At 38.5% G+C, this 13,984-nt stretch overlaps 1 protein-coding gene across 2 annotated transcripts in view; it reads left to right on the plus strand.

Annotated features, from left to right (window-relative positions):
* The window catches only part of si:ch211-126j24.1 (phosphofurin acidic cluster sorting protein 2), a 95,996-nt gene that overhangs the window by 46,452 nt on the left and 35,560 nt on the right, over window positions 1-13,984 (plus strand). For both annotated transcript variants that reach the window (XM_062058573.1, XM_062058574.1), the window contains exons 3-4: window positions 4,028-4,117; window positions 5,748-5,873. In XM_062058573.1, the coding sequence (XP_061914557.1) occupies window positions 4,028-4,117; window positions 5,748-5,873 (216 nt within the window). The remainder of the gene's footprint in view (window positions 1-4,027; window positions 4,118-5,747; window positions 5,874-13,984) is intronic.

Here is a 13,984-nt window from a genome sequence, read left to right on the forward strand (position 1 = left end):
TGGCCCTAGTGTGCGAATGTGAATGTTGTCTGTCTATCTGTGTTGGCCCTGCGATGAGGTGGTAACTTGTCCAGGATGTACCCCGCCTTCTGCCATAATGCAGCTGAGATAAGCTCCAGCACCCCCTGCGACCCGAAAGGGACAAGCGGTAGAAAATGGATAGATGGATGGAAAATTAATATGAAAGCAGACTTCTACAGTATCTCCTTTGAGCTACTTCTTCGTCACATCCACCATCAGCAGCTTTTCCATATTTTCATGGATAGAAAAACAAAGTTTTGTCTTTCGAACTATCCGTCTAATAGCTAACTTTTAGCTAATGCTAACGAGTCAGGCCCCAGATGTTTTGATCTGACCTTGCGGGGCCCACTGTGACATTTGTTACGCCAACAAGCGGTGGGAAGGCTTGTAACCTGAATTTTTGCTTGCAACTTAACAATTATCCAAGAGACAGGTTGTATCGCAAAATAAGTGTGAGCTGTGGCCCTTATAAGGCGAGATACCACTGTACTTTTTATGTGCATCCAGCTACGTTCACACTGCAAAGTATGATGCCCAATTCAGATTTTTTTGGTTAAAATACAATCTTGTATGTAATCATTCACATTTAAAACAATTTGAAATGTGAACTGACAACTATCAATATGTGAAGGTCTCAGTCCTGGTACATTTGAGGCTATATCATGGATTTTGTGCAACTACCGTTTCTTAACTATCCTTTTAAAGTTTCTTCATATTCTCAACCAAATAATTTCACGTAAAAGATTAAGAAGGAAGAGGGCAAGATAAAATCTGATACAGGTCACACAGGGCAAAAACAATTAATTGACCTGAAGTGTGAACAGAGCCTTTGATTGTAAAGCTGTTAATCGTCATCCATCGTTTCCATTGGCCTGGCAAATTTAAAAATTTTAAACGTACACGTTGCATTTCCAAAAGTGGTGTTGGGATGTTCTCATTCATCTAGGTCATTATTTTCTTAGGGCATTCAATCGATTGCAACTGGACTGTTCGGCTTGTCTATAAAGACGTTTTGCTCTTTAGACTGAGATCTACAAACGTTTGTAGATTTGACCATTCGACCATTCTAAGTGATTGTGGAAAGGTTGTTACACTTTACCATTTGGAACAAAAAGACAGGGGAAAGGCTTGTTGCAGGGCGAGGGAGAAGAGAAGAGGAGAAGAGAGGGCGGGGGGTGATGAGGACATAGAGTACAAGCTTTTCTTGCCAATGCTGTGTATTGCAAATGCACGTCAGGCATTTAGAAAGTGCTCGGCTTTTGTGCCTTGATTCATTGTACCAGCTTCGGAGCATGAGAAAAGAGCACATAGAAGGCTTCTTTTGTGAAGCACTCGTGACAAGGTCAGACAGATTTTTCACGTAATTAATTTTTTTACCTTAGAAAGCTAGTGCTGCGGCCATATGTCCTTCTCAAGAACATAATGGTGGATGCACATAACAACAAACTGAGATGGCAAGTCTTTAGCAAGAGTGAATGTTCCGTCAACTTTTGGTTATCTGCTAGCTATTCTGAATGTATGAATACATTCATTATTCCTGGTCCCTGTCAAGATGTTTGTGGGTAACACGGTGGATTAAAGATGTGTGTTGTCTCAATAACAGCAAGAACATGGGTGATTTGAACTCCTCTGTTTTCTCTGCATTCTCCACCGTTCTGCCAAACACCAATCTCCTGCAAATGACATAATTGGTGACACAGTGATTGGTTTTGATAATTGTTTTTTTGTTTATGTGGCATGCCTGTGATTGACTGATGACTTATTAAGGGTGTACATTGCTGCTTTCCAATTAGAAACTGGGATTCTGTCCAAGCTCCTGTCACCTTTGAATTAGACTTGTGATACATGTTTGAAATGTATACATTAGGAAAAGGTTTGACTAAATGCCAAACATTGAGTCAAATATATTTCAAATAACAAACATTTATACTTTTAGCAGACATTTTGCCATAAATATGGTGGGATAAAATGATACAGGCACTTACTGGAAATGGGTGATTAGAGAGGAAAAAGAGGCCAATAAAACACATGCTGTTTTGTATCTCAATGACTGTTGTTGTCAACAGTTGCAGAGGGGTGTGTATAATTGCAACATTTCTTTCAGAGGTCATTTGTACAATCACACATTTACAAACACATTTTTGTCAAAGACAGTAGTGTTGCTCGAAGACATTCCCAGATCATGACCTTCAGGAGAAATGTGAATCACATTTTTTCTAGCATGTTTTCTTTCAGCCAGTGTGAAATCACATTATTATCATCATATTTTGAATCACATTATGAAACTGTGGCTGTTTTTTTGATACTTATTTAAAATTACCGATCCGGTAGTTTCTCCCAGTGCACTTCTACTTGTTGACTGTGCTTTATATGCATTTATTTATTTTATGTATAAAGTTGTTTATATAATAAGCCCATTGTGGCAGTCACGTAGCACTTGGTACTTCTATTTTTGCCATTTTTAAGTGGAAAATCAATGAATCTGGGCCCCTTCTTAGAAAGTAGTTGGGTACTGTTTGTACTAGGTTGCCAAAAGGTGTAACTCTGCATGAACACGTGAAACAGGTTGATGCTAAAATAAGGCTTACTCAAATGGAGCCTGTACTCTGCATGGTAGTGGTTTAGGAAGCATAAGACAGGGGATTTGGGTAATAACTTAAGTCAGAGGCTCAGTGTTTCACCTACATTAATATGTACAATTTGGACCATCACAAATAGCTGAGGCCCTACATATTAGCTCTCACTCACAAACACAACCCAGTTGATCGACCAGAGAACAAGAAGACAGCGAGGAGGGATTAGTGATGCCAAATTATCGACTTTATTGCTATATCATCATCATACCCCTTTAGTAGGGCTGGGTGATAAGGACCAAAACTGATACCGCTGTATCTTTTAGTTCGAATACAGTATACGGCTATCTTTAAAAACGAGCAAAGTGCTTAAGGTTGCCCAAGTGTTTTATGGCTAGATAACCAGTGTTGAGAGTACTCAGATCAATTGTGTTGTAAGTAGTAACGTGTTGTTTATTCTTATAGAGTACTTAGTTAGCCGTTACTATGTCAAAGCAATTTTTGTTCATTTTGTTCATTAATGTTAGGTTTATAGCCTCACACAGCCGCTATACTACAGTAGGTTAGTCCGCACAGGCTATGGAGAGAGGCTCTTTTAAACCAAGTATTTAGCTAAACACAGTGCGCAGTAGAGAGGAGCTACTGTGAGCTTCTGTGCTAAGTCGCTAACAGAAGTTAACAACATAAACAGATGAGATTAGTGATAAAGTAGCTACAAGGAGAGATATAGGTGCTCAAGCAAATTGGTGTATGTTTAAATAAAGCTGTAGTCACTCACCAATAGCCAAATGCAGTCGCTGACCAAAGCATTGTTTCACTCGGGAGTTAATACGGCACTGCACGACATATTTGTCTTTAAGTTTGATGCGCAGCACATCATACACTGTGTCATAGTGCGTCAGATAAGCCTCCATAAATACGCAAGGGGCCGGGGTGAGCAGAGAAGAGCAAACAGCCGTAACAAAGGCACTTCAAAAGGGATGTCTCAAATATATACTGCTTTCTAAAATATACCGGTATTAACTATAAAACCGCTATACCGCCTAGCGCTACCCTTTTGGTACTCTTTTTTTTCAAAAGAGTTGAGTGACAACTATTGTGAAAATACTTTTGAAGAGTAGGAAGAAGAGTTAATTTGTTGCTTGAAACACATTTGTTTTGATTTTCATGTTTCTACTCACTTTTTTATATGCGTCATGATGTTTGTGTAGGACAACCCTACCACACCAATAGATGCAGTCCTGTGGAAAAACACTGCAGCTCTATCTTTCCAACACTATAAGTAAAACATTTATTTACTAATTGTTGCTAGTTCTTGCTTAGTTTTTCTTATGGTTGACTTGATACAGCGTAGAACGAAGCAGCTAGGAGCTACAGTATATGAACATTGCATGTAAATTTGCTTGCAATAATACTTTGACTTTACCTTTCAGGGTTCGAAACGTCTTCTGAGATCCAATGAGTATGTGCTCCCTCCCAGCGGACTAATGGAGACAGATCTAGAACTCACATTCTCACTACAGGCAAGCACTCTATCATTGTGCTGTGAATTCTCACATTGACATGGCAGTCACTTGACAGCTATGATTGGAGTGAAGCTTGTAGGCACTCTGGTACCATGGTTTGGAACATTGTGTTGAGCCCATGTACGTTAACCGTGTAGATCTATAATGGGTATTTAATAATAGGTCCAAGAAAATGATCTGAACTCACCTAAACAGCAAGGTGAAAGTGGCTGTCTACCCATTATGACCTTTCCAATCTTGATTGGGAGGAAAAAAAGTATCTTTTAATTTCATCTACCTGGGTGGTCCTTTCAATTAGCATTTTCACTTCATCATCTAAAAACAGTGTTTAAGAATCATTCTGGCACCAAATTAATCCTCTGAAATTGTCAAATAAATTCTCTCATGGGTTCACATGATGGTGTAATTAAGTTTCTGCTTAGCAGTCATAGAGTACATAGAAAGCTATAAAAATGCCACAGAGAAGTGACATTTTTAAGGAACAACCTGGATAAATTAACTGCAGATGCATTCTTTCTGAGGAAGGACAACACGTATGTTATTCACATGTTATGGCCTACATATTTGAACATTCATGGAAGATATATGATTGGGGAGAATTCTTTTTACCACATCGGTAGAATTCCAAAAACCCAAAGTATCCAGGTAATGGTATGTTGATGCTATTTGTCCCAAATTTATAAATACTGTTAAAACTTTATTTAAAAATAAGATGATTCAGGTCATTTTAAATTGTTTTTATTTTATTTTATTTAGAATGGGACAACACATATTAATGAACATTTTACATGTGCATATGTCAGATTATAGCCATCCAATAGCTAATTTCCATCTCCAGTCCACTAGCAATTTGATGTTAAAATTATGACAAACACATTCAAAACTTAGTACACACATATATATTATACAATATTAAAATGGTATTACTCCAAGATTTAAGTGCCAAAGGTGCTGTTGTAGACACTTACTGCCACAATAGTACATTGTACTTTACATGAATATATACAAGAATTGATAAAAAATGTTTTACAGTATACAATTCCACACTTAAGTTTTATACAGTAGCCTATAAACTATGATTACAATTTTGGCTCCCAAGCAGTATTTTTTTTCTGTGGCCTTATTGCTTGTATTGTTAGAGTTTCCATATCTTTGCCGGTATTGTGTTCCAGATTTGACATGCTCGATAGGAAAATAAGAGTTGCCCGAACACGCTTTTTGTAAACGGCACAAAGCAGTGCCCTCTGGAGCAGACCTAGTTGTCCTGTTGACCTTCCTCTTTACAAAATGTTCTCAGGTGATGCTATGTTGTTAAGAATTTATTTTATATACAAGACTTTATTAAGTTTTCCCAATTGAGTTGGTTGTATTTCTCAAGTATTCTGCAAAGATGATACATGACTGGCCTTTTATCTCATACTTTTAATGTTTTTTTTTATTATAAAGAACTTCCAACAACTTATGTGTGGATTTATTCGTTAGTGTCCAGCTTGTGACACAGTAATTTAAATATGGCATAATTGTTGACTTAAAGTGCAATTTAGCCAACCAGAAAGCTTCTCAATTTTGATTTTAAAACTGATAAAAATTATATTTATTTTTGATTATTATTACTATTGTTTTGCAGTATCCCCATTTTTTGAAGAGAGATGCCAACAGACTACAAATAATGCTTCAAAGGAGGAAACGCTACAAGAATCGAACCATCCTCGGCTACAAGACATTGGCTGTGGGGGTTATCAACATGGCTGAGGTACTGTACGTTACTTGGGTTTGAGAGAGATAAATCCCTGAACTCTGACAGTGATTGACAAGAATTCATAGCAATGTACCATGATTTTCTTGCCAAGGAGAAGCCCTGCTGTGTTTTAGATGATTCATACTCTTCACACACTCCTGTATGAGATTATGGTCCATCTGGAGCTGGCTTTAAATATTTGTTTTTCCTGAAAAAGCTGCTTCGATCCATCATGATATGTATAAATAATAGACCAAGAGCTGGTGTAATACCCAGTGTGGATGTTTGTTTAATGGAAAAGGGGATATTTTTAAGTTGCTTTTGTCCTCAATCCAAGTCATTTGGGGTTAAGAATATTGCCAGCGTGGACTAACGTTCCGTTACATATTACATAGGCGGAGCGCAAAGTCGAGTCTCAGCTCGTTTTGCAGTTTTCGACAGGTAACTCTACTTCCCTTTTTGCTTAGTAATGCCTCATTTACCTTTCTTGAGTAAAATAGTGAGTTTTAGGAATGGATTTAGTTGTATTTACAATACTGTGGTAATTTAGTTTTAATTTTTGTTAGTAATCCGTTATAAACGGTCAGATGAAAACAAGATATTTTCACCATATTAAAAAGTAAGTCCAATTAATCTGTTCCAGACACTACAAATATTAACACAAAACACATTTTATAGAGAATAATCAAAGCTTTTCGTATAAATGGACGATTAAACATCCAACATTGTTTTACATTTAATAAATACTCCTGTTGGCGTAAACGGCGATGAGTGGAGATAGGTAAGGGCGTGCAGAGCCACACAGAGGGCACTTTCAGACTTTGCTACAACTCCTTTCTTGAATTTAATAGTGTTTTTCATCCTCTTTACCAAAGTGCTGGTACTTGCAACTTTCTTCATGGGAGTCACCAACGCATGGCTTTCTTTGTTTGGGCACTGAATTCAAACAGACTTGTTTGTTACGTGCATTGTATGTCTGCACGATAATAGACAGCATACGAAAACCAGGAAAATTAAAAAAAAATCGTTTTTCATCCGAAAAGTGGGCCGTACAACAACAGACGTGCCACCTTTTGTGTGTATGTGTGGTGAGAGAGAGAGAGAAATAGCCCTTAAAACAACCCTTAAATGTAGGCTGGCATTGATGCATTTCTAAATACAGCATCCCATGCTAAGAGGTTTTAGCCGTAGCTTGAGGACAGGAATTAACACTAACATCTTTAAACAAGACTAATGCATTTCTACAGTTTAAAATGTCACGGTTGCAGTACATCCTGAAGGCTTGTATGACTAAAACTAAATTGCTCATTATTACATCCTCTTTTTCTTTTTTGTTGTGTTAACATCTTTTTTGGTCTTTTGTGCTCATGTTGAGTTTGAAGGCAAACGTCGTAATGGACTTTACACTCGAGCATTCAAGAAAATGATTCCCAAATCATGACATACAGGTCATTTGCATTCTGTAGCTATCTTGTACTGGCACACAGCATATTCTGTAACTACTGTACAAATATGGCTGCAATTAACGACTATTTTGATAGTCGACTAGTCATCGACAATCTTAACGATAAATCGACTAATGGACACTTACTACTTTGTCCGCCAAGCCACGCCCCCTTTGTTACTTTTGTCATGCCCCATACGCGTTAGTTAAAGATGGCGAAGGATAAGCAATCACTTGCTCTATTTTCAGACAAAATGAGCATATCTTTCATTCCCCATGCTAAAAAACTTGTCTCAGCGATCACTAAAGAGGGGGCTACACTACTTTACCCAAGGCTAAACATTCATGAAATTTGTATTTCGGAAGGTGGAAAATGTCGTGTGTGTGTGTGTGTGCGCGTGTGTGTATGTGTGTGTGAGTGTGTGAGATGATGCTCGCTGCTGCGAGCTCAGTATTAATAAAAAACGAACGGCAGGAAGACGAGAAACATTTTATTTCAACAGACTCTCGCGCCATACCAGCTGTCAAAAGCCTAAAGACCGACCGTACAGTTCCTGTCTTCACAATAAAAGCGTTGCTCCATCCTGCCTGCGCTAATTAAATAAAAGTCTCAGATAGCTAGCGCACACAAGTTAGCAAGCTACGGAGTTTACCGCCAATGTATTTCTTGTAAAGTGTATAAGACCGAGTATGGAAGCTGGACAAATAAGATGCCGAAAACCAACTACATTCATGTGGTATTGGACTTTTTTTTTCTCCATTCGAATATGTGGAAGTTATCTGCACTATTGTGAATCCTGTCTGATTCCAATCAATGCAAATCATCAGAATCAGATAATACACCAATTTATAATCTTGTCTTCATGAAAGAAAGGAATCATTTTTTATTTTTTTATTTTTCATTTAATGACTTTGAACCTTTAAACAAACAGCATTGTGCTTGTTGATGTTCTTCACGTTCAGTTCAAAATGCAGTCTCACACAAGCTGGCTTCTTTCCAACAAAGACATCGTAGTTTGTCTTTGGTTTTGAAGATAGAGAGTTTTGCTCCATCCAGTCTCTCCGGATGTTGTGTATCTGCATTTCAAGTGCCCCATGCCCACCTAGGAACCATTTGTCTGTCTCAATGCTCACGCCATACTGTTTATTGGACATTTTAGTTGTAATGGCACTGTGAATTCCCCACAATCAGATTGGGTAAAATACTTAGATTAGAATAGAATGCTTGACAGGTCGGAAGCATCTATTGGAGCGTACATCTATTCAGTGGCTCTAATTTAGGTGGCTTTTAAATTCATCTTGATATATTTTTAGGCATGTTCCAGCAATAAAGATGACTACTTCATTCACCAGTGGCGGGCTATGCGTTTCCCACCTAGGCCTTCAGTGATATCTGACTTCAATGATTACCTCTCAAAATACCATAATTCATGTCACCACATGACCATTCTTAGAGAAATACTATACAGAAACACATTTACACACTACTGGGCATTGAATACATAAACAGTGCACAAAACGGGTTATTTTCTGGCGCATTTAAAAATCAATTAAAACGCATCAGCAATTACAGCGTATTTTATGTGGTACTGCCAAAATAAAAATTGCAGAAAACATATCAAAAGTAGAAAAACACATTTTTGAACTCACTATTCTACGCCGTGTAAGCCAGTGGACCCCTCGTCGTGGGCTGTTTCGTGAGGAAATGGCGAGCATTTCCCCATTTAATCGCCAGAACAGCTCGGCTAGCCTCCGGGGTTGGCCGACATCGTCTCACAAGATGTAGTTTATTTTTATATATCCATCTTGAATATGCCTATACGAATATATTGGAGCGTTTGATGGGTTAATACTAGGGGTGTAACGATACACAAAAATTTTGGTTCGGTACGTACCTCGGTTTAGAGGTCACGGTTTGGTTAATTTTTGGTACAGTAAGAAAACAACAAAATATAAATTTTTTGGTTATTTATTTACCAAATTTGCAAAATCTTTCACCAAAAATATTTTTCTTAGTGGAATATTTGATGTGAAGTAATCAGAACCTTGGATAGGTCAATAATTCATAATAACATTGATTTTGATTCAATATTATGTTTTGAGCAATGACAGTTTGAAAGAAAAAAAAAACAGCTTTGTTTTATTAGTCAACATTGCAACTTTTTCTAAATTACATTTCACCTTTAAGCTTTTTTATTTCACTTTTGTTATGTTTTTGTTTATTTTAATAGTATTTTTAGAATGTGCCGTGGGCCTTTAAAACATTAGCCGTGGGCCGCAAATGGCCTCCGAGGCACACTTTTGACACCCCTGCTATAGATAATAAAAAATTAAATCTGATAAATCTATGGATAAAAAGCAGAGCCTGGCGACGCATGCGCGTTTATCATAACTCTCTCGCTCTCTCTGTCTCTGCCCCTCCCTCACGAATGCTGCTGCGCGTACAATTTGTTTTGTTTTTAACCCCTTCTTAACCCTGAACGTACATTGTTAATACATGCAACCATAACTAAAAATGCCGGACATTTGAGGCATTTAAGAAACTCCGCCCGGACAGCCCCGCAAAAGAGGACATGTCCGGTGAAAAGAGGACGTAGGGTCAGTCTATCGTAGCCCGGACATGTCCTCTTTAGCTAGCATGTTAGCAGCTAACGGGCTACGATAGACTGACCATACGTTAGGCTGACCATATTCTGAAATCCCAAAAATACTAGGTGAACATTTGCCAATGATACTCGAACTTGCTTTATAAATAATATTTTTTTTTAAATAAAGCATTTTTTCTCCTCTGTTGACAGCAGTGTTGGTGCTAGGAATTTTCAAAATGGGGTCCCAGGGACCCCATCAAGTCATAAGAATGGGGTCCAACAGTACGTTTTTGGAGTCCCACTTTTTTGTAAGCGTTTTGAAAACAAATGACAAATGTATGCATTATCCTGTTATATCTCACTTTATATATTGTGTTTTGGAAAAAGGTTGTCATAAACGTTACTTAATTCATTAAAAAAGATAATACAAAAGAAAACAAATGTGTATACATATGTAAATGTATTCAGTTATAAACATTAATTCACTTTCTTTCCTTCATAGATCTAAACTTTACCGCTGCTGGTAGTTTTTTCTATGTTTTTATTTAATAAGTTGTAGGTGTATTTATTTCAGTATAAAAGTGTAAAAAGTGTTTTGCTTGGGTCATGAAATGATGATAATGGTGTGCCAGGGCATACATACATTTTATATTTAACGCTTAAAGGCCTTTTTTATTTAAACGAGGATAGCAGATCCATTCTATGTGTCATACTTGATCATTTTGCGATATTGCCATATTTTTGCTGAAAGGATTTAGTAGAGAACATCGACGATAAAGTTGCAACTTTTGGTCACTGATAAGAAAATCCTTGCCTGTACCTGAAGTAGCGTGACGTCAAAGGTTGAAAGGCTCCTCACATTTCCCCATTGTTTTCAATGCAGCGAGAGCGATTCGGACAGAGAAAGCGACGATTACCCCATTCATTTGAGCGAGGATGAAAGATTCGTGGATGAGGAACGTTAGAGTGAAGGACTAGAGTGCAGTGCAGGACGTATCTTTTTTCGCTCTGACCGTAACTTAGGTACAAGCTGTCTCATTGGATTCCACACTCTCTCCTTTTTCTATTGTGGATCACGGATTTGTATTTTAAACCACCTCGGATACTATATTCTCTTGAAAATAAGAGTCGAGAACGCGAAATGGACATTCACAGTGACTTTTATCTCCACGACAATACATTGGCGAAACACTTTAGCTACGGAGCTAACGTGATAGCATCGGGCTTAACTGCAGATAGAAACAAAAGAAATAAACCCCTGACTGGAAGGATAGACTGAAAATCAACAATACTATTAAACCATGGACCTGTAAATACACGGTTAATGCTTTCCAGCTTGGCGAAGCTTAACAATGCTGTTGCTAACGACGCCATTGAAGCTAACTTAGCAACCGGACCTCACAGAGCTATGCTAAAAACATTAGCTATCCACCTACACCAGCCAGCTCTCATCTGCTCATCAACACCCGTGCTCACCTGCGTTCCAGCGATCGACGGCGCGACGAAGGACTTCACCCGATCATAGATGTGGTCGGCGGCCCGGAGACGGAGGAAGTCAAGGTGAGGTCGGCGTCTGCTATCCATCTCAAAGTCCTCCTGGTTGTGTTGCTACAGCCAGCCGCTAATACACCGATCCCACCTCCAACTTTCTTCTTTGCAGTCTTCATTGTTCATTAAACAAATTGCAAAAGATTCACCAACACAGATGTCCAGAATACTGTGGAATTTTGCGATGAAAACAGAGCTTTTTGTATTGGATACAATGGTGTCCGAATACTTCCGTTTCAACGATTGACGTCACGCGCATACGTCATCATACATAGACGTTTTCAACCGGAAGTTTCGCGGAAATTTAAAATTGCACTTTATAAGTTAACCCGGCCGTATTGGCATGTGTTGCAATGTTAAGATTTCATCATTGATATATAAACTATCAGACTGCGTGGTCGGTAGTAGTGGGTTTCAGTAGGCCTTTAAATCTCTGTAGTCTACATCAACTTCAGATCTATTCCTCATTTCAAAATGTTTTAGTTTTTTTTATGTTGTTTTTTTTGTTTGTTTGTTTTCCGCCCTTTTTTGTCAAACAAAACTATGTTTTTTATGGCAAACACACAAAATATGCAAAATCTTCCACCAAAAATATTTTTCAAAGTGGAATATTTGATGTGAAGTTATCGGAACCTTTGATAGGTCAATAATTCATAATAACATTGATTTTGATTCAATATTATGTTTTGCGCAATGACCGTTTGAAAGAAAAAAAAACAGCTTTGTTTTATTAGTCAACATTGCAACCTTTTCTAAATTACATTTCACCTTTAAGCTTTTTTATTTCACTTTTGTTATGTTTTTGTTTATTTTAATAGTATTTTTAGAATGTGCCGTGGGCCTTTAAAACATTAGCTGTGGGCCACAAATGGTAAAAAAAATAATTTAAAAAAACACAAAAAGTGCGTTAGCGCCAACACTGGTTGACAGTATAACAAAATAAGTCACACTTATATTCTGTAACATTCACAGTTTTGGAAAAAAAAGTGCAGAGGTAGAAATATTCAAAATAACCTCTTGTATATAATCTAAACATAAATAATGCCTCAAAACAAATTAATTAAATTTAAACAAAAAACAGCAGACGAGCTCTCGCCCTGCAAAGCTGTTTTGTGCTTTGTAGTGTCGATATGGGCTTGTAGATCTTTGGCCCCTTTATTTGCCACAGATATATACGTTCCTGCTTTGCACACAGTGCATTCTGCTTCCAATGTGTCACGGCCAGGACGAAAACACGAATACTTTTCCCGCAAATCATCCGTGAAGTTGCATTTATGTTTCGGCATTTCTTGTCTCTCTCCACTCACTAGCTCTCTCGCTCTGTGTCTCTGCCCCTCCCTCACGAATGTTGCTACGTGCTCACACCTTAATTTTTTTTTTTTTAACACTTTCTTAACTTAACCCTGGACGTACATTGAAAATACACGCAACCCTAATTCAAAATGCCGGACATTTGAGGCATTTAAGAAACCCCGCCCGGACACCCCCGCAAAAGAGGACATGTCCGGGGAAAAGAGGACATATGGTCAGCCTACCATACATCCTCTTTTCACCGGACATGTCCTCTTTTGCGGAGGTGTCAAGGCGGAGTTTTTTAAATGCCTAAAATGTCCGGCATTTTGAGTATTGTTTACACAACGTGCAGTACGCTACTTAATATGTCCGTGTGGAAACTCGTTCGGTACACCTCTGCACCGAACCGAAACTCCCGTACCGAAACGGTTCGATACAAATACACGTACTGTTACACCCGTAGTTAATACTAGTCATTAGTTGAAGATGTCAAGATAAGATCTCGCTCTGTCAAGTCTTTGCCATGTTAAATGATCCTGTTAATTTTGAACACATGTGAATGAACGCCATACTTAGTCAACAGCCATACATGTCACACTAAGGGTGGCCGTATGAACAACGCCAACACTGTCATAAACATGTGCCACATAGTGAAACCACACTAAACAACAATGACAAACACATTTCGGGAGAATATTTGCACTGCAACACAACATAAACACAACAACAAATTCCCAGAATTCCCTGCAGCACCAACTCTTCCGGTACGCTACAATATATCTGCCACCTAATCAACGTTTTGTTCTCCTTCTCTGCTATCCCTGTCTGGCTACGGCGCAACACTTCCCGCTTCCTGACTTCATGCGCTCTGAATACGCACTGCTGATTGGCTGTTACATGCGCTCTGAATACGCACTGCTGATTGGCTGTTACATGCGCTCTGAATACGCACTGCTGATTGGCTGTTACATGTGCTCTGAATACGCACTGCTGATTGGCTCTGCGTGTAACCAATCGGATGGTTCTGTGGGTGGGACAATGCTGGGGGAGCAGCGGAGCAGCTTGTTAAGACGTTAGTTTTGGCGGTGGCGCTGCGGGAAACCCTGAAGTTAGTTCCTTAGTACAGTGAAAGTATGAATAAATAAATAGCTCCCTGAAGTTTTGCATCTCTAAAATCAGGGCTATATGGACTACCGCCCAGAGCGTAATCAATGTAAGGGCTCGCACACAAAAAAAACCCAAAACAAAATCAA

Source organism: Entelurus aequoreus, linkage group LG09 (assembly GCF_033978785.1).
Source record: "Entelurus aequoreus isolate RoL-2023_Sb linkage group LG09, RoL_Eaeq_v1.1, whole genome shotgun sequence".
NCBI lineage: Eukaryota > Metazoa > Chordata > Actinopteri > Syngnathiformes > Syngnathidae > Entelurus > Entelurus aequoreus.